At 31.3% G+C, this 27,135-nt stretch overlaps 2 protein-coding genes and 1 long non-coding RNA gene across 3 annotated transcripts in view; 2 read left to right on the forward strand and 1 right to left on the reverse strand.

Moving 5' to 3' along the window:
- Window positions 1–2,186, forward strand: part of LOC124360446 (UTP--glucose-1-phosphate uridylyltransferase) — a 31,669-nt gene extending 29,483 nt beyond the window's left edge. Inside the window, 1 exon segment of the mRNA XM_046814084.1 lies at window positions 1,836–2,186. Coding sequence (XP_046670040.1) covers window positions 1,836–1,943 — 108 coding nt within the window. The 3' untranslated portion in view covers window positions 1,944–2,186.
- Window positions 2,187–4,568: 2,382 nt separating this feature from the next.
- Window positions 4,569–21,139, reverse strand: LOC124360447 (transmembrane protein 267). Its single transcript, XM_046814085.1, has 2 exons — window positions 20,445–21,139; window positions 4,569–9,124 (listed from the first exon to the last, which is right to left on the reverse strand). Exons 1-2 carry the CDS (start codon window positions 20,712–20,714, stop codon window positions 8,792–8,794), a joined length of 603 nt encoding a protein of 200 aa, XP_046670041.1. The 5' UTR covers window positions 20,715–21,139; the 3' UTR covers window positions 4,569–8,791.
- A 3,387-nt stretch (window positions 21,140–24,526) lies between these two features.
- LOC124361512 lies at window positions 24,527–26,925 on the forward strand. Its single transcript, XR_006922311.1, has 3 exons — window positions 24,527–24,646; window positions 24,869–25,015; window positions 26,726–26,925. It is a non-coding gene; the product is annotated as an uncharacterized LOC124361512 (long non-coding RNA).
- The last annotated feature ends 210 nt before the right edge of the window (window positions 26,926–27,135 follow it).

The raw sequence follows: 27,135 nt of genomic DNA on the forward strand, positions 1-27,135 counted from the left end.
AAACACTGCATTTAATGTGCTATGCATGACTTGGAAGGTAATATAAATATTTGTTTACAATTTCGTAAATTTCAATGTGGGTTAGTGGCAAGGCACACACCCTGTGATATTCTTCTTCCTATATCCTGACCAACATATCTAAGGTAACGGTGGCAACTAAGTATCCATTGCCTAAGATGGTTTATGTTTCAAATTTTCTCTTTGTATATGAGGTTTGTTTATATGCCTCTAGATAAATATTTTTAAAAAACCCATACTGGGTTCCTTGAAGGTCATGGAGCAGGGCCTGCAATTCCAATCCACCTGTTGCTGAATGGAGTATCAAGTGCTTCCTGCACACGCAAACTAAAGTTAGGCAGTCTTCCACCTGAAGCTGCCATCAGTAGTATAAACTAGATCTATGATTAGATCTTGACAGCAAAAGAAACCTTTGGCTAGACCCAACACATGTATTTGTATACTTTGTGTTCAGCAAATTTAGAGTTGCTGAGAACTTGGTACATGCTACTGTTTACTGTCTGAAATTATCTCTTTGAATTGATCTTGACAGAGAAAGAGAAACCTTTGGGTACGCCCAACATATTCATTTGTATACTTTGTCATCAGCAAATGAGTTGCTGTATCCCTTATCTTTGCCCTCTGTAATTAGCCCTTTGAATGGATTTTGGCATAAAACATTATATGATTAAATGAAATTGTGAGTTATTATTTGGGGATTTATAAATTGGAAATATAAAATAATCCAATTTATTGTTGTCTTAATAGTTGGTGTTAATAAGGTTAGATGATAAATTCAGTAAAAAGTAAACAAAACAATGTATTTGATGCATCAAAACTATTAAATAACTAACGTGGAACTGCTTCAGTAATTTTAGGCGTGGGTGCAAAGAGATATAAGTGTTTAGTTACCAAAAATTATTTTTAATTCTCTAATAACACATATTTATAACTAAAATTCTATCGACATTCAAAGTAGAGTTCACAACTGAAATTAAGTATTATCGACATTTTAGGATGATTTAACAAAATTATACAGAATTGAGCCATTATGTTCAAAAAATTTGTTCCAGTAAAGGTGAGTATCTTAATTTAAAAATGGAAGAGATGTTAAGTTGCAAATATCCTAATCCAAATACTTCTTGAAACATGTTAGGTACCAATATGCACAGTGTCAATATTGAGATTGCCAAAAGCTGAAGTCTAAAAGAAAAATGAAAAATTCATAATCTAAAATTGTGATTAAATATATAAATGTTACAGTATTTACATTTGCACAGGTTTGTTTTCTGTGTGGCATTTTGTAAAAAATAATTATTATAATAAACTTTTTATTTTTTTGTGTAGTTGTGTCAAAATCTTACCAGAATTTGACTACTGGAAAGAACATATTATTAAACTGTATTTTAATTATCTAAAGAGTGTACAAATTCTACTTTTTAAGTAGCCTACATCTAGAGAACTTCTAATCACAATATTAAACAGTAATCAGACACAAACTTTTATGATTGAATCATTATTATTTTTACTTGGAGATAACAATAGTCAATGACAGAAGATTATTTTTACTTTGAGATACAAGTTTCCACTTGTCATAATCAATGATAAAAGACTATTTAAGTTGAGACCTGTTGTTTCACTTTCTGGGAACCAGCCGGTGAAGTGTTTGATTAGTTAGGGGGCTATATTAGGAGAACAACTGATATAATGCACAATAATACATTTGTCAATATTGAGACAATATTTTTTTTTGATAATACACTACTGATAGAAAAGTGTCGTCTACTATTATTCTTTGTTATGATACAATACTATCTTCTTTATTATGGTTTTTCTAGGGCACTGTGATAATAATTGCGAACCATGGAGACAGAATCGACATTCCAGCAGGAGCCAACCTTGAAAACAAAATTGTCTCTGGCAACTTGAGAATATTGGACCACTAATGAAAAGTTCTTTGCATATGTCTTGAAATAGCACAAATCACTGTAGAAATAAAGATCCAGTCTTTGAAAAAAGTTTGATTATATTTGCATAAACAAAATATGTATTTTTTGTTGTTTTTATGTGATACTTTATTTTTTAGGTTGCAATTAATTGTTAAATTATTGTTACTTTAGATTCATTTTTGAATTAGTATATAGTGTTGTTATTTAGACTGAAGTATAATATATACATATATTTATTTATATTACATCTATTTATTTAACCTTTAACCAATATTGATCAATTTTGTTTTGTGGCTAGAGGGATAAGTATTTTCTATGCTACGAGAGTGAATAAACGTTTATACTTTTTAGGAATAGAATATTCTCAGGTATTTAGAAGAATACCATGTTAATGTGGGAATAAAGAGATTTTTAGTTTCATACTTTATTTTCTGATATAAGAGTACACAATCTGATGATGGCTTGAAAATAAGGATAAAAAAGTACAAAACGAAAATCCCTGTCTGACTACACGGCTGGAATTGACATGATAAAAGATGTAGATAACATGTATTACCATATTACCAACATGACCACATAAAATATGTTTAATAAGGACATTTTTGCATATAGAATCATGATTTTACAATGTTTTGTGACTCATAACATTGAAACAAAAGCCGCTCATCTTTTTAGGCATGACTACTGAGGACTACATTTAGCCTGCATCATCTTGTGAGCTTTACAGGCTGTAAATAACCCGCTCGTCCTAAAAGAATTAAGGTATTCACAAGTTGGATATAAATGTAAAATTTCACCATATTACAATTTAATCCTATAAGTGGCAAGCGCCGTCTGAGACGTATGATTCATGCCACCGCGAAGTGGCAAGCGCCGTCACAGCCGTCACTTCACATTTAAGGCTGTTGCTCCACAACCATCCATTATTTTTAGGCCTAGTTTGAACTATTCTCCATGAAATTTCTCCATGAAATTTCCTATATATATATATATATATATATATATATATATATATATATATCATATAGTATAGTGTGTATTCATGTTACTAATGTTTGCTGGCCTAAATGAATCCAACAATTTTTCGTTTGACCTGGCGGCAGACGAGAGAACAGCTGTCTACTCGTCTCGTCACTGTTTTGTTTGGCGACTTTGCGTACTGTTATTGTCAGTATATTATTGTTTATTGCGTTGTTTGTTTTACCAGTAAATGTTTAGGTTATTCGTTCGTCATGGAAAATGTTGGGGTACTTTGGGATTATACCGACCACACCAGTATGAGGAACACAAACATATAAATCTTTAATAGAAAAAAACATTATAGAACGAAAAAGCAACTCTTCAATTACACTAACAACGATTATTAAATTGTTAATGGGTTTCCTGTGACGCCCAGAATGCAGCAATATCAAGGATGAGTGAGTGTAGTGGATTTCCACCTTCAGCCGCAACTGCCGACCGCCACGTATATTTTGGATTTAGGCAACTAGTCATGATCTTGTAAAAAACGAATGGTCCCCTTCTTCGCTCCTGGGTAAATCCCAAATTCTCATAGTGTCACCCATCACTAATCTATTACACACACAGTAAAACACGAAAGTACAAGAATGCAGTGCACCAGCTGAACGGGCGGCGAGATTCTGTAATCACGTTATCTACTAGACCGCTCGACTTTGACATCTGTCTGAGGATGGGGAGGGGTTTGCGATAAGACAATTCCTGTTTTATGTTTACGAAATATACTGTGCTATGACAAACTAAGCCACTATTATAGGCCCTACACTACTGGGAGGAAAAGACAAGCCCATTCTAGTGACTCGGAGTAAAAAAAAAACAAAAAAAAACAAAAAAAAACAGTTTGTACATAGATTTAGTTTTTCCCATCTAACTTTTTTGTTCTTGTAAATAGAAAAAAATGCATAGGAAGTAATTTGTTTAGAATAAAATTGTGTAAATTCTGTGAATATGACATTATTTTGTAGCTCCAGTAGTTTCAAAGTGACGGACAGTAGAACTTAAAAATTATTTTTTCTAAAAGAAAATCTTTACACATCTACAATGATATTCATCTGAAAATAAAAATAAGGAACCAAATATCATATTTATTCTTATTCTATAGTTCATAAGGAAAACAAAAATATATAATGTTGCTAGGTTATTACTCAGACAATATTTTCTAAAAATAAGTTTAACGATCACGGCAATTTACCCGAAAACGGCCTGCCACTGAGACCACAAATGACCGCCACTTAAAGGGTTAAATGATTTTGAACTTCAATTCTTTGTAACTAAAATAAGAATTTGTGTCAATAATTGTTAGTGATATTTTATTAAATCCATGTTATGGAAATGAAAATAATGGAAGTTTAATTAAAATCATTAAAGATGGTTTAAAAAGTATTGATTTTTTGTGACTAAGAGCGTCGTTTGCAGAATAGTCCTCAAAATTTAAATTTAAACCAAATTACTTTTTTGACTTAATGGTACTGAAAAGGATATGTCCATCAAAGACTAAAGTTTGATTTTATGGATGAACATAATACTGTCTATACAAGAGATCTTGTATTAAGTTATGGTCATTTTTTAAATTGCTTTATCAGGTTTGAAAATCAGTAGAACCAGTTATACTGATAATGCACTTTTATTATTGATTATCAATAAATACAAATTGCAACAGTCTAAAATATCACAGCAGAAACACAAATTGCATGTGTATCTAATAATAAATAAATTCACTTCAAAGTAGTATACAGTAACACTAGAGTTATTACTATCTTAAATAAGTCATATAAAAAAGAAATATATGTATTAAGTCTATGGCAAGCCTTTACAGAAAAATAACATTTTCAAGAGATATTTAATAAATGTATTACTAATAAATTGGGCACTGTTGCACAAGTGCAAATGTGAAACATAAAATATTCACATTTGAAATAACATTTACTAAATCTCATCAAAATTACATGTCTTGTATTTAAACTTCACAAAAAATCAATAACATTATCATTAGTTATTGAAATTATATTCAGTCTGAAATAAAACCTTTATTTATTTAATGTTAAAATAATATAAATGCATGTTTTATTGTCGTAATATGGAGGAAAGATTATCATTAAAAGTATGATTGAAAAGTTGTACATGTAAATCTAATTTACCTAATCTAGTGTAAGCACTATAATAGCAAGCATAAATTTTCTATCTGGATCATATTCAAACCAAAGTGGTACAGATATTGAAAAATCTACTTATATGATAGAATTACATGGGAAAAATTTGAGGAACATTTTGTAGAACTATAAATTGTATGCCATGGTGATTAGTTTTTCTTCTGTTGACATCGTACAATCAAATAGTAATTAAATATTCAGTCTTCAATATAATTTTTTAAACTAGATAAAAGAATTCAATAATTTTTTATAGGTACCCATGAAATTTCTCTCCAATATTTAATATTTTATTGAATAGCTGCAATGATTTCAGTAACAATTGAACTATTTTCAGCCAGTATGGAGAAATCCTGTCTAAAGGGAGACTAAAGTTGAAGTCCTTAGCTTTCCCGTTAGCACACTAATGGTGTAATAAATTTTAGATATGATAGAATAGCTTTTCATTTGATGTTTTAAATGTTGGCATTATATTGCATTTGATTAAAATTCAATAAAAACAAATCCAGACAAAGTAAAACTTCTGCACATATATGGCATTTGTAAAGTGTAACTGACCTTGACAGATAATTATATGAAACATTTACTATCACCTGTTTAAATGTGTATAAATTGACACCTTTGACATGTGATTAAAAACACATTTACTATCTGGTAATTAAGCCAAGTCCATAAATTAATATACTGGGTAGTGAAGTGCTCAAGGATTTTCAAAATAGGAATAGGGCTATTTGTTAACCAGGGACCCTAATAATGTCCATATATAAATTTCAGTCCAATCGGTCCAGTAGTTTTTACGTGTTGAGTAGCATCCACTCAGACATCATTAGATGTTTATATTAGTATAGATAAGTTAATATTGAGTTATAGTAAAACCTTGATTATCAGAAATAATTGTGGCTGAACATGTTTCAGACAACCAAAATATCCAATAATAAGAGTTATATTAATATGAAGAACCTCATTGTAGATATACTCAAATCATAACTTTAATGTATTATTTTACAATATTTGCAATCAACTTATTTATTCTTGAAAAATCAGAGGCCAGAGTAAACAACAAAGAACTTGCCACAGCAAAATAAGCACTGAGCAACAGATTTTGGTACTGCCAGCAAGGTTGGCGAGTGCGCCACTGATATTCCAAGATAAGATATGGAAGGGATTGTGGTGGCAGAGTGGGGAGGATGAAGGAATGGTGACTATGGCGTTCTGTGCTGTCCTCCATTGACAGCCTCTGCAATAAATACTTTGCTGTCAATATAATATTGGGGTTGCCGCTTGCCAATATTATTTGTCCTTTCTGTAGCTTCTCAATTCAAGGTTACTGGAACTGTTTTCACTACTTCTTAAGTAGTTTCTGATAACCTATGTTTGCTATAATCAAAATTCTGATAATCAGGGTTTTACTGTACCAATTTGTTCTACATCTTCAGGATAATATCTAAAATTATGTTAGTATTTGTAACAAAATAATATATACCCTCTAAGAGGTAATGCATTTTTTATCTTTAAAATATGGTAAAATTATAAATTAACAATTGTCACTTCATAATTCAGTTTTAACTAACTTACTTATACTCATTTTAAACAGTGAATGACATAGTAATACAAAGAAAGAAAACTTCAATATGGTTTTTTTCTATAACAAGCTTGTGGGTGGTTTTAATTATTGATGAAAGAACTCCATATAGTGAGTTTTTGTTCTTTGTGTATTTTTGGTTGGTGTGTATTTATTGAAAGGTCAATCATTAAGAAGCCTATCCCTTGTCACTATTTTTATTTAAAAAATTAATATTTTAAACATAAAAAATAATAAATTGTGAGGAAACAATATTTTAGGAAATAAGTTGTTGACAATAAAAAAATAACATTTAACTTAAATAGTTTATACATAAAATTTCAATAACCTTTCAAAAATAGTTCTTTCAAACCCCTCATTTAATGTTTGAAATATTATTTTATTTTTGTTAATTTATTATTAACAAATTTAAGTAATAATAGAGTTCTCAAAATACTTAATAAAACATGAAATATCACGTTATAATTTCAAACAAGGCAAAAACTCGCTTCTAACACAAACTTTTTATTGTAATCAGTGTGTAGCCTATGAGGGCGGAAGCACTGTGAATCTAAGGTTTACATCACAGGTGACACAAGTGAGCAGGAACAGTCTACACAAAACATAAGCTCATCACTACTTTCAATACAGAACTTGTCCTTTGTAAGAATCAAATCTATTTACATTGCTTGTGGTTGGTTAAAAATTCTCAACAAATTCTGTGAACTATTTATATAGGATTTGAGTAAAAATTAGAGGTGCTTTTATCTTGAAATATGGTAGATATCAAAATGTAATGCAAAATGCTACAGCTAAGTGCAAGTGTAAATTATGATAGAATTTCTTAAAATGTTTAAAATAGCTAAGTTAATATCCACATGAAGTACAAAGTCAAAATCATCTATTTTATCAATTGATTTAATAGTTGAGGAAAACATTGTAATATCAACAATAAATAATTATATAACTTAAGTTGTGTTTTATGTAATTTCTTGGAGGAATGATTTCTGTATAGTCAAAAATAATGAAATTATTAATGGTTTTAGTTAACAAAAATATCAACTCTTTTAGTGCCATGCCGTTTTATCAATTCCTGTGTAAAAAGTACAGTAACTTACCATTGGAAAATGTAATTTAGAGATCATTTTGCTGCACCATTCATAACCTTTTTTTAACGAATCTTGTATAAGTTTTCATTATGTTGTAAACAATAAAGAATAAACAAGGCTTGATACACATTACGTTAATTAATATGTATTATACATTCAAGAAAGATATTTTCTGCCGTAGAAGTGGCAGTCAGAATTTTACTGGGTGACAAGCTGATTCCTGCCTTTGTGCAGAGATTCACAGAATATTTTATAAATTGCACATATATGCTGAAATTCTAATGTTACATATTTTTTCTTAAGTCATAACTGATTTACTTATATTCTAAACACTGCTGGATCTATGGAAATCAGTACTTTATGGATCATCCTCCAGCTAAAGTAAATGACCGGCCTAACTGTAAATGAAAATAAAAATAAGACAAACACTCCATATTTATTTTGTAATCTTCTGAACAAATTGTTTATCACTCATTGTATTTTTTGTGTGTAAAAACCAAATATTAACTAACAAAATAATAATGACGCTTTAATCATACCGGGACAATTCACCAATTGTAATAACTGAAAAATCAGCGGATACCAGCCAAAAACAAAACAAATGTCATAAAAATGCATTGGCAAAACTGAGATAGAGGTAGGGAAAGAGTGAAAACTCAAGACTGAAAAATTTGGATTATAGCTATATTAGCCAGAACATTGAAAAGTAAAGATGGAAAAGGTGCTAAAACAAATACATAGTATTGATGTCAACGTCTCTGCAATTTTTGCACTAGTATGAACCACTGCTTACAGCAATTTCTGGCACTAAAAGGTTTAATATAAACATAAAGAAATTTTAAAAGAAATAATAGACCTGAATACTAATTAAGTAAATATTTTTGGAAATAGTATTCTTACTTATAAAATAATTTGATATACAGGTAAATATATCAAAATCTGATATTCATTCAACATTCAAAACTTTTAAAAAGCTTATACTTTGTTTATTATTTGTTTCTTAAGTTGCCATCATACAGTAACATAACCTGTACTAGAAAGTTGTAAGCTTATTTTATTATGTCCTTTCAATGGAACCATTACTAAATAAGGAAGTGCTAAAGTTATCAGAATGTAAACATAATATGGTACTGGCGGTGAAGAACCAAGAGGCCAAAGCCAAATTCCTCTTCTGAAGCCATCTCTGATATGGTGAGAGAAAAAGGAAATCCAAGTTATCCAGCCAAACCGCCACATTTTAGGAGAATCCCACATCCAGCTTGCAGAGAGTAGCAATAGAAGGATAACGATTGGCAAGGTAGTGCAGTGAAATATTGGCCTCTTCTTTCCAAGACTCATAGCATTCTGTAATTATAAAAATATGACAAATAATGCAAACAAACTTAACCATAACTTTCTATAATTGCAATAAATAATGTAAACAACAAACATAAACATAACTTAAATTAATTTATTCCTTGATAAATAAGCATATTTTATTGTTCATGCTTACTAATGGTTTGTCATTTGGCAACACTTCTTTAATTTTTGATTATTTTGCAATCTTAAGAAGTAGCAACTATCGCATTTCCAACAATTATGCAGTATTTTACTTAAAATCATGATGTCATATATAAGGCAACACCTAACAAATCATATATCAATGAAAATACGAGATTCTGAACTGTTTTTGTTTATAAAACATCAGACTGTTCTTTATTTGGTTGCAATGAGTAAAAGAAAAACTACAATAATTTGTTAAAGTCCAGATTTACGACAGTTGACCAGTTACATCAACAAAATTCAGTCACTTTGTCTTCAGCAGGATTTCAAACATCTGAACAAAGACAAATGTTGACATTTCTGAACACGATTACAAACGTCCGTATATACAGAAATTAGCACTAAAAGTGTTACAAAGCTCTGTTATTTGTTATTTCAATAAATGTTTACAACACCCATTTTCATTTGATTTTTTTATTGTTGTGGAAAATAGATAAAAATTGTTAAGGTAATCAATATTACACAAAAAAGAGAAAGTATAAATTCCTTTAACCTACATTAGACCTAAAATACTAAGGTTTGAACAAAAAACTATTGGAAAAAATGTGAGACTAACAGTAAAAACAGGGTAATAACTACCCTGAGAGTTATAATAACTCCAAGGTTTAGCAGCCAATCTAATTAGGATTTTCTCCAGTACATGTTAATTATAAAGATGTATGGTATTTTACAGAGGGAAACGACAATATGACAATATACTATATGATTGTCGTTCGGTGTCTGCATTGTTGTATAATCAAGTCGTACTATTATCGAAAAAGTCACTCATATAGCTATCATATCATAGCTCATATAGCTTACGTGAATTAGCTTGTACTATCTCGAGGGATCTTTTTCTTTTGTTCACTGGAAGTGTGGGTTAGCAATGATAGGAAATGCTTCTGGCCAAAAATGTGGATTTCTGTTCGCCACCATCCCACACTGGCAAAAAAATGGAAAGACAGTCGTGGGACTGACAGACAGAAGTGACTACTTATTATAAAGGGCTGTGAATATATCTTGAAAAAGTATGTTTGGTTATTAATTGGTTATTTTTATATTTTATCTCTCAATTCTTCAACATAAAAAAGTTTTATACTTTCTATTAATTTTAAACATGTTTTTGTAATATTGTTTCATTTCATATATTACAATGGTCACTGACCTCTAAATATTAAAGTAATACATATTTATACATTTTCTTTATTATCATTTATATAAGTTTCTATAGTTTGGTCAGTATCATTTTCACTACAATCTCATACTTCAGAATTTTCGTATTCTTGTGTATTTTTTTCAATTATTCTAAAAATGAAATTATGGTTTATAATTACTTAAATAAAAAATAAAAATTCTGGAATAAAATCTTGTAAACACAGCATCTGTTTTTCCATATCTCATTGTACTTATGTTGTTGTTTGATATCGTTAATGTAATTTATCTTTTTAAAAGACTTTAAATTAATGGTTTTGACGTTTCTTCAGAAAAATGTAACTGAACGGACATCAAAATGGCCAAGAAAGCGGCTACAGAGCAAACAAGCGTGATGCTTTCTTCCGTGATGCCATGTGAAAGTTTTCCGTACAAAACATATAATCATAGCCTGCCAAAAAAGTATTAACTTCAAAAATAAATAAAATTAAAAAAACATCCTTCCCCCAGTAAAAATCCTTGCACCTTTGTAATTAACAAGCACCACCACCCTAGGGGCTACAACCCAACCTGAAGGTTAACCAAACTACCTAATTTGGATTTTCCCCTTTAGAGGGAGCTTATATATTATCATTTAGGCCTTTAATCACTTGTATTTTATTAATATTGCTATCTTAGTCACTTATTATGCACTTTTCATTCATAAAATCAACAAAAAGTGTGAAGTGGGTCTTGGAAACTAGTTTCATGATTTCCACCCCCTATAACCATATCAAGAGGATAAATGGAATAGTAGTCATATATGAACAATCTTGAAATTGAGATTGATAACTCTTACTAATAATTTTAATATTCTACCTCAAAGTTACATGAAAGGAAGAATCATATGTTTGAAAAAGTGCTTCAATTTTTGTGTGTCTTCTTAATTAGATGTAAAATAGGTGTTACTGTATATACCTATTATGTGCTGTAGGCCTTAAACTAAAGTTAGTTAAAGTTGTGAAATTAATTTTTTTTTAACAAGCACAGTGTTAGGGGGGGATAACTGCTGCAGTTAATAAGCAGCTATTGATTGGAAGTATTTAAACTATAAAATATAGAAACGATTGACCAACAGATATTCAGGATTAATAGTTTCCAGCTGTTCTTATTTTACAGAATAACAATCTTAAGAGCCTATAATGTAATTCGGTTCCAAATGAATTAAAACAGAGAAGTAAATCATGTATATGGTAGTTGAGTAATTGCCAGCCACAAGGCGATGTATATGTTTTATTAGTGTCACAAGGTGTCAGACACATTTAGGCTATCCTTCTAAAGTTATCAGTAGGGTTAACTGCCGGAATAGTCAATCAAAATTTCAACATTGTTAACATAATTATTCTGATCATCAACAAAAATATATATGGTTTTAGGGAGTAGAAATGGCAGATAACGTGTGGCTTTAGGGGATATATTCATAAATAATTACATTTGTAATATTCTGTTGATCTGTTTTTGTGCTGTTTCGATATATGTGTAGGCTTCTTCAATGTTATCTGCGCTCCAGTGCTTCATTAGATATCGTGTACTGCAGTTCAGAGTGAGAGTGTGTCATTTATTAATAATGGGTTAACCATGAACTAGCTCTATTAATTTAAAATCCCAGTGACCATTGTGTGGGTGTGTGTTGCGTTTAAACTGGGAGACTTATGTTCTAATCTGGTAGAAAGGTTTGTAAAAGTAGTAGAAATCGTTTTAAACATTGCAATTATAAAAAATTTGCCCATGCAGGACGTGGATGGATATCAAGTCTTATTTTGGTTTGGTGACCATGTTATTACATCTGTTGTCACCATGACAACGGTATATTTCACTGGAGTTTGGAGTGTCAGCACATTTCGTTGTGGACTGGTATTCTTTCTGCTACGAGGTTTATTTTCACCATATTTTAATGTCCTTTAAGAAAATTGGAGGTCTTTCTGACAGTCATTGAAATTGATGAGACCAAATTTGGAAGATGAAAATACAATTGCAGAGGGTTTTCAGGGGTATCAAAAGATAGAGCAGGGAATCATTCCTTGTCCTTGTAGAAAAATGTGATAGGGACACCCTGCTTCATATTTATTAACCCTATGAGTGCCAAGCGCTTTCGACGGGGTGGCGCTGCCAGTGCGAAGCATTTCTGACAGTTCATTTCTGTCAGTGCCAAGCACTCTTTTGGTGTTTGTGTGGTGTTAAGCTAAATAATTTATAACTTTGTCAAAAAATACACATAATAAGATGAATTTGTTGTATTATGTAGGGAGAAAACTGGACTCTAAATTTTAATATTATGTTGTTTATTTAATTTTATGCACCTTTAATATTTTTTCTATATAAATAAGAACAAATATACTAAATTTCAAAAAGTATGTACCAGTATAACTGAATTTTTTGTGTTAGTGCGAATGTCTAAAATCTGCATCTGTATAGAAGCCGACTCTCATATCTGGCAAATAGCTATTACCAACTGTATCAAATTAAATCAAGATGGCCATTCTTTTTTTTATTTGATTTGATATGTACACAATGAGACAAAACAGTTTTCAAAATCATTCACAGTACATAGTTTTATAAAATGAATTAAACCTACATTACTTCAATTTATATTATACAAGAAAACATTCACCACATTTTTTCAGTTTGCTTCAGACATAACATCAAAATAAATAATGTTTCATCATACAGAAAATAGGCTTCTATAGATTAACCGCTCGCAAAGAAATCTCCCCTCCAATGGTGGGGAGAGGGACAAGCATCTCCTTGTATCTATTTATCAGCTGTATAGATAATGTCTTGTTCGCACTGTTTTTCTTATACTGCAGCTACTTACCTATTTTATAACTATATTGTATTTTTGTGTGAAGGCCTATACAACTGTCGCATTCCAAGCATAAAATATTGTTTGAACAGACTAATGTAGCCATCTAGATGTTAGCCACACAGTGGCAGTGGCCAGGTCAGGGGATAGAGCAGTGGTGGGGATACTGGAAAGGACGACATCACAGCGGAGGAAGGGTAAATACCATACCCTATGTGAACGAAAATCACTCAATATATTTTTGTAAGCGGTTTACCTATAGTAGTCTATGTCAGTTAATACTTATTCAGTAAAGTATATCTATAATATACTATTCACACGTGGGTAAGCTCACTGCCAATGCCTTTGAGATATCAGCTGCAGTATAACAACAAAAATTATACAATAACAAACTGTGGATACATGCATTTTGTTGTACATTTTTAGCTTTGATTTGAGACTAATGCCATATGTCAACAATTAGTAACAGAATAATAAATATTCAAAAAGCTGATCTAATCGTACCTTGGCACTTTTCAGACATACCTGGCAAACCGATTCCTTGGCACTCGAAAGGTTAAGGAAAGGGTTCCGTGCCAGGTAAAACAATTATAAGCAATTGTCTCTGCGACGAGGGATTTAGACACCTATCCGCCAACCATGTAATAAACTTCTACAGATGATCCAGATACCGGCCTATACTATCACAATTGAGTGACAATGGCAGGAAGTGAGGGCAAATATACTTTGTGTCCGTGGTGACAAATCCTTTTCAAGGCTAAATACTCACACCAACACACACAACTTTATTTGTTGCTTACGCTATGCAACACAGTAATGGTAAGTGTTCTCTATAGCTGTCCATCCATATATTAATATTGGGTTTTTACACAATTTCTTAGGTTTTTTACACTTTAGTTAAATTTGTTTGCATTTTTTAATTTACATTTCTTATTAGCCCCTCTATAATTTGATATTTTACTGATAGCTACTATCTCTAGAGATGCTTTTCTTTCGTCAACATCAGCTTGGAGCAGCACAGCTCTGATGCCCAGAAGTACTCAAGTCAACCCAAATAACAACAAATCGTTTTATAACGTTCTCAGTTCATTGAAAAAAGTTTAAGCGTTGGGGGCATATAACAGAATCTGACCCCATTAACAATTGATAATCGTTGTAAGTTTTGTAATTTTGTAATTAAAGAGTTGTTTTTTCATTCTATCATGTTTGTTTCTATAAATTTATATTTTTGTGTTCTTCATACTGGTGTGGTCGGTATAATCCCAAAGTACCTTAAAATGAATACATATATGGAGACTTTGAAAAGAATAATTTAGGGGAGATTCATAATTTGAAAAAATAATTACAAGTTTTAATACATGAAAAAATGTATAATTGTATAATTATAAAATTTAAAAATACATATTATTTAAGAGTTACAGTTGTAAGCAATAAAGACAAATATGAATGTTTATTTCATATTGTCGTGTAAAAACAAAATATTATTGAGGTTTTCTGGCTTCAGTCTATTTCTTAATTAGTGACAAGACCTGCTGTGGAAAATAGTTTTTCAGACGGAACTGAAGTAGCAGGTAAACAAAGATATTTCTTCTGAAGTTCGTATATCATGGGTATGACTTGTTTATACGAGGCACCAAAAGCCAAAGGCACAAAAATCATAAGTATTTTAATAAATATTCGAATACAGGGGTGAATTCGTGACAAACAAGTGAAATAACCCAGGAACAATAGATTGCGGGAAAGAAGTAAGACAGGTCTAGGACCTGTCTGTTAGAAACGCTCAGCTGGGCAAAAGTATTCGAATACAGGGGTGAATTCGAATTCACTGTACTCGATTCTTTTAAGTATTCGATTCTCCTATCACTAGATTGAATCACAGGGGTAGACTTTAATAAGCGGCCTACACTCGTTATTCGATTGCTATTATCGAATGATTTGATTGTTTTTATCCAAAGGATAAAATTCGGGTAGGGTACAATAAGTGGACCCGGTTTTTTATATCGAAATTGGCAAACAATATTACTTAATCATAACCATCGATACTGATTAATTATTTTGAACAATAAACTTAATCTATATTAACAGCTGTAAACACTTTCAAATAATACACGTAATCGTAGTGTTATTACTATATATACGATTACGTGTATATATAAAAAACTATTATTATTATTATACATACACGTAATAACATATAATTACATGTGTATATTTATAAACAATTCAATAATTATGATATAAACCATATGAATTGTGGCTCATAATTATTTATGAATTTTCCTGTTTGATCAATCTCATTCTGGTTCGTTTATTATTTATGAAATTTCTTATTTATTTATGAGTTTTCCTATATACTCATATTTTAATTTAAAACATATGATTGTTATTTAGGACTATATACTTTTATATCAATTGATAGTCTAGGATTCGAGATGCGAATATTAGGTATCGATGATTATATTCTTCTATATATAAAACCGGGTCCGCTTATTGTACCCTACCCGATAATTCAATATTGCAATTTATATTTCTATTTAATAGTAATTTTAATGCAAACAATTAACAACAAGAAGTAACTAATATTTTGAGACTTTGAAAATGGCGATGAATATGAGGAAAATATGTAAGATATTTCTCACAAGTGACGAGATTTGTTTAAGTGGCTTCAACATGTAGGTTTGGCTCCTGATGGTAACACATGGGGAGATTCATTCCTCCACTTCACAAAAGCGGTTACTTATTGAGGGTAGGGTACGATAAGCGGATCCGGTTTTTTTAATCGAAGAATGTAATCATCGATACCTAATATTCGCATCTTAAATCCTACACTATCAATCGATATAAAAGTATCCCTAGTCCTCAATATCAATCATATGTTTTAAATTAAAATATGAATTTAATATTTACAGTGATCAAAAAAATTATTATAACCAAAATTAGGAAAACTGAAGACGACCATATTTGCTCCTCTCACAGTTACAGTTGTTTCTTTCCCACAAATTTCACATAATGGGTTTTTTGGTACGAGTCCAACATGTTGAAGTCACAAAAAACATGACTTAGTATCATCTTTCAAAGCAATGTCGTTTAGTTTTCTAAAATTGACTTGTCATTTTTAATAATAAAATGTTACTTATAAATAATTGAAATATTACATTACGAGTATTATTTGAAGGTGTTTACAGCTGTTGGTGTAGATTATTTAAGTTAATGGTTCAAAATAATTAATCAGTATCGATTGATTATATCAATGGTTATGATTAACCCTCCAAGTGATGACTAAACCATTTCAAAGTGCTAGGCCATTTTCGAGCATATGACATTTCTTTTTTTCAAACAACTTTTTATATACAAATATATGTTCAAATTGCATGTATTACATATGGTTTTTTTCATAAACATATGTTCAAGTAAAAATAAAAATGCTTATCTTTTATCATAAAAAAATCTGGTCCTTCTAACCGGTTGTGTAGTTTTTATTTTTCAAAATCCTTGACGTATAGTTTTTACAAAATGTAGTAGTCCTAATTCTAAAAAATATGCAAAATCTTCAAAATTGAATGCTGAATAAGAAAAATATCACTTCATAACCTTTTGCACAACATATCACAATACTAATTGGTAAAAAACAAAAAATGTTTTTTCGCCCAAATTTGACTAAAATGTTTTCCACATCAACAAGTGTCAGTAAGTAGTTGAATAGTGAGTATTGTCTCAAAATAAACACATATTTAGTTACTAATATGAGTAAAAGTAAGAAAAATGACAGATAAAGTATTAAAAATACAGAAAAAATGGCTTATATACATATTTACATTAGACTAAAAAAAATAGTCTGAGTCACTCTCTGGTGGGAGTGCTGCTTTCATCGCTATCATTTACACTCAAATCGTCATCAAAACAGCGCTTAATGGCACTTGAATTACTAAGTTCACTCAGAGCACAAATAATTACTCAATAAACAATAATATAAGTCACTTACAAATCAAAAGTACGAAGCAAAACAACAACGTCACGGTCACAGAGCATAGGCCGTGAGACGACCGTAACAAACAAACATGCATCGAAATCAGCTGACTATTATTCTTACTCTTCCTCGCAACCTTCTGAATTACATAGTTATAATTACGTTAGTAGATAGGGAATTTATTCCTACATGTAGCCTTATAAACCACGTCATTATTGAGCGAACTGTTCGTCTGTGATATGAAAAAAACGAACATATCGCACAGTTCGATAGTAGCACTTTGAAGTGGTACGAACATATTGCACAGTGCGATAGTAGCACTTTTAGGGTTAAGTAATATCGTTTGCCAATTTCGATATAAAAAACCGGGTCCGCTTATCGTACCCTTCCCCTTATTGATATCAAGCTGGGGCAAGTTATAAATATTGTAATGTTTCTTAGATATCAAAGTCTAGGTCACAGTTGGTTTCGTTGTTTTATATTGGTATTGTAAAATTTATGTATTTGAAATTGTAATGACGAGATTCTTCTTGTTACGGTAATTTATTATAACTCTTCTTGTGTACGATTTTTACATACATCGAATTATTCGATAATAGTAATAAAAAAGCGAGCCTAGGCCGCTTGTTAAAGTCTCCCCAATCACGGTCACAAAAGATCTCGTACCGATGAATGTACAAGGAAATATTGCTCCACATGTGATAAGTAGTTTCATTTATAATGTTTTACAACTTCATTATTTGTCATTTCCACGCCATAAAACCTTATTTTGTTTTGTTCAGGATGATGATAGTAATAGGTACAAAAAAATAATTTTTTACCGGCTCGGTCTTTAACTTTACAATTACCTTTCAATATAGTAAAGAGTAATTAAGTGTTACACTGTTTTGTTTGTTACATTTTATACATAGCCTAGATAGGTTTTTAATTGTTATTACATTATTAGGCTACATCTTAACCCTAGAACTGGCAATGGTGTCACTCTGTACTGGCGGCTATATTTTAACAGCCTCCCAGACGTTTCTTATAATGTATCACATTTCATAACTGTTAGTCCAAATATAAACTATTATATGTCAATGTATTCACAACTATATGGAGAGCATTATAACAACACTATCTTATTTTTTTTTTTTAGATGTAAGAAAAATGTTTTTTGGACATTATTTTTGTAAATATTCCGTTGTAAAACTGCTTAGCAATAAGCTTTACATCAAAACTGTAAATGTATAACTTATTCCAAATCTTGCCCTGATTCCAAAAATATATAATATATAATCGACAGGTCGGGTGAGCGAGGGGGCCAGTGAACATAACCAAATCTCGAAATCACATGTCCTGGGAACATTTGTCGAACCACTTCCATGGATGCTCTCGCCGTGTGAGCTGTGGCACCATCCTGCTGAAACCAAATGTCTCTCATGTTCACTTGACGCCTTTCAAGTTCTGGATGAAGGAAGTTGTTTAACATTTCAACGTAGCAAGCTGATGTCACAGTAACTGCAATTCCTTCCTCTTCAAAAAAATAGGGTCCAACAATACCCAACTTTGAAATGCAGCACCACACACTGTTACCTTTAAACTGTGCAGAGGTCTTTGGTGTAATTCTTGTGGGTTCTCCGATGCCCAATACCGACAGTTTTGAACATTGACGTAACTGTCAAGATGAAAATGTGCTTCATCACTCATGAAGACTGTAGCATCGGGATCTTCCGTAAACATTTCATCCATTATGCGACAAAACTCTCTGCGCTGTAAAAGATCCCCTTCATTAAGCTGCTGGACGATCATTAATTTGTACGGATGGAACTTGAGGTCATCATGTAAGATGCGGTGAAGCGAACGACGTGACATACCCAGCGCTACAGCATGTCGTCTAGTCGATCATCTAGGACTAGTAACAACTGCCGTTCTGACTCGTTCAACATTTTCCGGAGTACGAACTGAACGGGGAAGACCAGGTGGTTTCTTTTTCATCACAGAACCAGTACTTCTAAACGCTGCAACCCATCGGAGTACGGTATTTCGATCAGGCACTGCACCTCGACGTGCAAATCTCTAAAATATTGACGGAAAAGACGTTGCACTCTGACTACAGAATCATTGTTTCTAAAAAACTGCTCGACAACAAACACACGATGTTGAACGCTCCAATGCTCCATAGCGACTGAAACGGCATTGTATGGGCCGTCTGCCAACATTCATTCAAGGTCAATACCCACTCCCGTCGCTGCGTACTAGCGGTTCGAAAAACATGCGTTTCCTCTGCACCACCCTGTATTTACTTATTTTCAAAAATGCGTAGATTTCTAAATAAATATTATTGTTCGTGGGTAAACATAATCTCATGACTGCATTTATACTTATATAAGTGTGACAGATAAAACAAAAATAAAATAAAATAATACATTTTAATCTTACCTTATTTGATATGTAAAATATTATACAAAGTTTCATTTTTCACTCAGCGTCACTAGATCACTAGATCTCTAAAGTTTTCACCCATACTGAACAACTAAAACTATAACCTAAGAAAGCTAAAAAAAAAACAACACTAAAACACTATAAAATACAATTTCCACAAATACTATTGGATTCGTAACCTCAAACACAAAACCCGGCACTTGTTTACAGTTTCACAACAATGTGGTTGACCCGTACTACGTTCACATCAGCTGTCTATAGAGAACAATGTTTTATGGTAAACAAAGAAGACAATAATCGATGTAAGAACAGTAAATCGGTACTATATAGTTAATGCTCTTCCAGAATATATCAAATAAAAATCATTTATATCACCTTAATTGCCTAAAATTTCAATAACTGTACATGTCTACTTTACTGTAATTTGAAACACCTAGAACGTAATTTGATTTCAGTAGTTATATTGAAGATTCGTTACTCATGAGTATTGATGATTCAATGAGTAGGGTACGATAAGCGGACCCGGTTCCGGTTGGCCACTTATTATACTGCAGCCAAAAAAGCAAGAACTTGTTTCTTAAATTCAATAAATACCTAAATAAAAGTCATGGTACATTGTAAAATTTTTTTGGTAGGATAATCTTCAAACATTCTTTACAAAAACAGGCTGGCATTTTTCACAAGTATTCAGGAAAAGTATTTCATTTAACAGGTTAAATAATAGATAGCCTATGCTTACCCATCAATGTTGTACTTGCCTTTAATTTGAAGGATTTTGCCATAATGAAGTGGTCGATATCAATTGCAGATGCCATTAGTCCACATAAAAACAATTCAAATACTGAGTTTATTATCATTGTGGATTTGTTATGACATTTTAAAACAACTATTAACCATGAAAGGACAGCAGCTACACCATGTGTGCTACTGTCAACTAAGGCTTTTATCACAATATTATTCGTAACACTCAGGACACTATCAGATACAAGGCATATAGATGCTAAAAATATTGTAATTAAAAAGAACATAATTTCGTTAGTTTCGTAAGAAAAATTTGAAATAAATTACATACACAGTAAGTATATATAGTTGACAATAGACCAGTCAATATAAAGTTAACCTTTTAACTATCTCCGATACTTGAATACAGGTAATAATGACGATCTTGACAAACAAGACTATCCAACCTACAGTACATCTTTGTCTCACTATTTGCTCACAATTTCATTCCACTTCCAGAATAGGATTGGATTGGAATGGACATTGAACAGACAAATCAAATTGTTAGAACTTAGAACAGTGACCATATGGATACATTAAGGATAGTGTAGCATTTGTAATCAGTCTTAACAACAGAGTGTTGTCTAACTAGACCAAACTCATAAGTTTAGTAAGGAGTACACACGCACAGTGTATTTAAGTATTTACCTTGACTTTTGACGTTTATTTATGCGTGTTTTTTTCAGTCTGCTATAGATATAGTGATCTGAAACTCTTAGGCAGAACCATAGAGCAAAATGTTAAAACCGAGATCTTTTATAAATACTTTAAGGCTAGGTCTTAGAAATTCAAAGATCCCAGTTAGTTTGGAAACAAAATATTTTGTTTACTTGTGAAAATGCCATATTCTATTATAAACTCTGATGTCCTACTTGGATTATCTAGTCCAGACCATAGAGTGATCAGGTATAATATTGCATCCAATGGTAAAATCTGTGTGACTTGAAAGTTATGGCGAAAGTTTTAAGTGACAAAAGAAGGAAACGGCGATTATAAATATATTACAGAAACAAATTTAAGACGATATTTTAAATAAACTCTGACTTTTTAACTTGAACATTAGGTCATATAGTCAAGCGTTTAGAGGCAGGTTGGTATTGTATTGTCGTCATCTTGGAATCTTGCGGGATACATACATTATGTCAACAACAAAGCATGCCAACAGCCAGGGTTTATCTTCAGATCGTTCCGAGACTTTACAACACCTTTTACTCTGATCACCCTCTATAAGACACTTTTGCGCCCAATATTGGAGTACGCATTTGTCGCCTGGTGTTCCTACATTAGGAACACACTGATCCTTTGGATAGAACTCAATTGAATTGGCTCTATTGGTTGGAATACGCATGGGTTTCCGTTACTCTGAAGCATTAGTAAATGAAAATTAACTTTTCTTGGACTTGAGACTCTTGGTCAACGAAGATTAATTCTCACCCAGTTGTTCCTCTAAAAATTGCTAAATGGACTTATCTATTGTCCGGAGATTATGGACTCCACTATCTTTAACGAGCCAAAAAGAACTCGTGCAGAAGTGTCTTTGCTAGACGATTGATTCCAGCCTACTACATATGGTCTGAACGGAAGAATTTCTTGTCTTCTCAATGACGCCAACGAGCTGCGGAGCAGTGCTAACAACTTCGGCCAGTCGATGGGAGCCTTCAGGGAGTGTCTCAGACACCACATGAAGCCTAAACTTTGTTTTTTCTTTTGCCTCATTGCTTTGTTGCTAAATTGTTCTCTCTTTTGTTGAAGTGAGATAATCATATATATCCCGTATTCATTCCAGCAGCCTCAATGACTCTATCCCCGGTCACAAAGGAGTAAATCGACTAAGTGATAAGAAACTTTTCATCTAAGAAGTCTAATGACTCAAGCTGTGTGTCAACGTGGCTTCTCAAACAATGATCGAATAATTTATTGAGGCCCATTGAGCACTTGATTAATTAATCTCTCTTTTCACTCGGGTGCGTTTCCCCCTCTCACAAAATTGCTAGTCACCATAATTTTTAAAAAGGGCGATTCCCTGTCTACCCAAAATTACCGCCCAATCTCAGTGCTGCCGGTTCTCAGCAAAATGTTAAAAGGGCCCTTCTCACTCGATGCCTGAATTTTTAAAAAACACAATATACTGTCTAAAACCCAATTCGGATTTCGAAGTGGAAACGCGACAAGAATTGCGTCTGGTCGACATGATATTAGAGGGAATCGTAAGTCAAAGGAACATGCTTTTCTCGACTTATCAAAAGCCTTTGACTGTATTGACCATCACACCCTCATTCAAAAACTAGAACATTACGGAATACGAGGAGTGCCACTCAATTGGCTGAAATCGTATCTTAGAAACAGAACACAGTTTGTAGGCATTTCAGGCGTTAGATCTGACAGAGAGGCCTGCGTTACAGGGTTCTCCAGGGTTCCATATTGAGGTCTGTACCTTTCTTGATCTACGTCAACGATGTTGGTTCATCAATAAACCATGGACAAATCGTCTAGTAAGCTGATAACACGTTTTGTTTCAAGGGAAATTCAAAAAGAGTATTCGAAGAGGTTACATTATTATTGAACTCAACAATGCAATTCAGCATTTCAATGATCTGAACCTCAAACCAAATCCAATAGATCAACGTTCATTCAATTTTGTTTGTGACAAACTAACTCAGATTTTTGTCCTACAGTGATGTTGGATAAAACTGAGATGAAAGAAGTCTACTCAACGAAATTCCTTGGAATACACCTGAACCGAGCGAGGGTTGACCTAGGATTGTAATGTAGACAGTGTTTGTTCTAAGTTTTCCTCGGGAATTTATGTTTTGAGGAAACTGTCTTAGTATTGCCCAACTCAAGAGTTTAATTTGTCAACAATTTGCCAAATTTAATCCAAAGTGCTCCACAGCCCAAAACGTTGAAAACTCGTCTGAAAACTGCGTTGATTACAAAATCATTCTACAGCACAGACGAGTTCTTGGCCCATCAATGGGAGTCCGCAGAATTGGCCGACTGACCAGTTGCTGAAGTGGGACAATTCGAATGAATGAGAATGAGTGAGTGTATTAATAAATTGTACGTTTGAAAGGGATCTTGATGGAAGAATATATGTCAAACTTTATATACCGCTACCATAAAACACTTTTTATAGTTTTCTGACGATTGCCATACACTGTTAAATTGCCTTTGCAATAAAAAAATTATTCTTACGACATTGTTTTTGGCCGTTTTTTTTTTTGTTAAGTTTATTATTTTTATTTCCCAACCTATATTATTGTTTTCCGTTATTGATATTATTTTTTGTTCTTAGAATAATTTTACTGTTAATTATTATTATAACTTCATCATGCATTTATTTATTTGGGCTCCACAATATTACATGTTTGTTATTTTAAATGTTTATTGTTATTGATTTATTTATGTGCTTTAGCTTCTCTTCTGGTTGTTATGGATTACTTTGTGGCACATGAATTTAATTTATTGTTGTTCAATTTGGAACGGTTTTATTTGTTAAGTTTATATTCTACATGTTATAGCAACTATCACACATTATATCTTCCATTTGGTTATAAGTATAATGTTAAATGCGTAATTTTGTTCCAAGTCTTTGTAACGGGAAACCGTTGAAAAGATAAAGAGATAAAGACGTGTGTTTGTGCAATGGCGCAAAGGAGTTAAATGATACAGCGTTAGATAAAAAACACAGTAAAGAAAAGTATCCAAATGACAAGCCAACGAATCTGGTTAATTTTTCAACCGTATAAATACTAAATCTAACGTTCTATCTAGTAATATTCGTATTTCCTTACAAATAGTTAATAAATTTTAAAATTCTTTATACAAATTGTAACAACTGAGCGAACTATTTTTACTGTTGGACGTTATAGTTAAGTCTAATTTACCAATGTAACAGATTTGTAGAAATTTGTTTTATCTTTTCGTGTTATATATATGTAAGCAAAGACATATAAAAAGATCAAGGATACATTTTATTTAGTGGGCTTTGGTTAGAAATATATAAACCATGCCTTTTGTAACCATGGCAACAAGTAGTACTTTTTAAAAACAATTCAAACAATACATTGACTTGGCTTATGTTTGTTTATATGAACTGATTTATTTGTTTACTTGGATATTATTCTACGATTGTGACCTCTCTGAAACTATTTATACAGAATTTGGATGCTAATATGAAGTAATGTTAGCTTTACTATTACCATTATTTGCTTTTTAGTTTTAAAGTGTAGTTCATATAAGGGGTAGGGTAAGATAAGCCCACCTATTTATATCATATTGACAACTGATATTACCTAATTATAACTTTTGATATAACCAACTGATAATGATTTTTTAACAATAACTAACATGTATCAACTATAAATACTTTCTCATATAATAAACGTATTTTCTTTTATAGATAATAACAGACAGTCTATAACTTGTGAAGAACTGTGAACTAAGTTTAAAAAGTGGCATATCAGCTGACCTGCTTGCAGATCATCTCTGTGAACATTTGTACAGAAGAGAAGTAGGTTTTCCAGAGAAGATGTTTCAACAACTTCTCGTAAGCGGTTAATTATTGCTACCCAGAATAAAACATATAAACAATGATGCATATTTAGTATTTCCTGTTATACATTTTTATGTTGTTATCATTTCTTGTTATTTATGAGTTTTTCCTATTTCCAGTTTTAATTGTTTGTTTGGTCATTAGAACTCATTTATTCTTTATAAGATTATATTAATGATTTTAATTTACAATATGATTGTGCTTATGACTATAGATATCTTGATATAAACCCATATTCGATAAATGAATATTAAGTATCGATGATTGTACTAATCAATATAAAAAACCGGGTCCGCTCTACCCCAAATAAGAAATGTCATAAAACAACAGAACAACAGGATTGTGTTTTAACATATTTTACCTCAGTAGATAAACAAGTATATGTTATATTTTTTGCAGAATTGTGTCAATTGTAGTATAATAATATTGCTTGAGTAACCTGCTGAAATCATAATTTGTTATTCATTATGTTTATTTGTTTATTCATTTTTAAACTTGATACCAGCCATTTAGTTGCAACTTACCTGCTACAAATACCAGCTCTAGTTCAAATGGTTCTAATCTTAAATTGATAGATGTAACATTTGCATTATAAATGTTTAAATAAGTTAGACATTATTGATATTAAGATTCAGGCAAAATGTGGTTAATCTATGAGTAAGGATTTTAAAGAAAAATGTCCTTACAATATTCTTATATATATATATATATATATATATATATATATATATATATATATATGTATAAGAATATATATATATATATATATATATATATATATATATATATGTATAAGAATATATATATATATATATATATATATATATATATATATATATATATATATGGGAGTTTTTATATTTTTAATTCCTTGTTTTATAAATGTTTAAAATGTTGGACATTGACATTTTAACTGAAGTAGGCAGTTTAAGATGTCTGAAACTGTAAAAGGTTAATAATAAATTAACAAACTTATTAGAGGAATAAATGTAGCCTGTAATGTTTTTTTAATTGATTTTATGTGCATTGTTTAAAACAGAAATACAATAACTGGAGTAAATAATTAAATACATTCTTAAAACCAAAGGTCAAATTTGAATTCTAAACATTAAAATTTTACTTAGATATAGTCTATCATTTGGTACAATAGTATTATGTTTTGTTTATAATGTTATGCACTTGTATGTACATAAAATAAGTAAATTGTAAGATGTAATCTATTTAAACTCTGTAATTTGTCAATGACAATTTTTTTTTAAATTCTTTGTGAGACCTTTCTTGATCAACTAAACTGTTAAATTCATTCATAGTACACCTTATAAAAGCAGTATATGAGTTGGTTGTAGAAAGGGTAATGAGCTACAAGAATTGAGTAGATTAGGTTAAAACATAATTTTGTTTGATAATGCACCACATATTTAACACTATACAACCTCGTATATTTTATATTGTCTGACACTTTGTTATACAATGTAAAACATTTTTGATTGTTTGAAAAGATAGGTCAATTGGTACTAAGCTTAATTAGACCTAAGTGTAATTACACATAGATTATACCCAAGATTTGTGAAACAGAGCACTGATAATTTGTGTACCTCTTTATATTTAGTACTTAGTTTGATAATATGATAGTACTGTACTGTACAACATAATTTTCTCTTAAGTTATTTATAATGTTTATTAATAAAAATTTGTTTGTTTTAGATCCTTACTTTGTGATTTATGGAGATTGAGGATGCAGATAAGTATCAAATAATGCCACACGTATGTAAGATGTCAGCAAGTTTTAAATACGCCAGCAATAAAGTAATTGCATAATGTCAGCATGGGTAAGAATAATTACAAAGAAAAATATATAATTGTTAACTTGCTAATTAGATATTTATAAATTATTAAAGTTTTTCAGCACAATGTAGCACGTTTCTTTTTTCTTTCAGTTCAGATTGACCCACTTCAATAATTAAGTTATACCTTAAACCCGTTTATAAGAACAACAGTAACCTAAACTAATGTGCAGGTGGTTTATTATTACTATATAATAAACCTACTATATTGTATTGCTACTACAATTTTTACCAATTGAAAGAAGCCGTATTGTGGGGATCAGGATTTAT

The sequence above is a fragment of the Homalodisca vitripennis genome, chromosome 4, assembly GCF_021130785.1.
Source record: "Homalodisca vitripennis isolate AUS2020 chromosome 4, UT_GWSS_2.1, whole genome shotgun sequence".
Lineage (NCBI taxonomy): Eukaryota > Metazoa > Arthropoda > Insecta > Hemiptera > Cicadellidae > Homalodisca > Homalodisca vitripennis.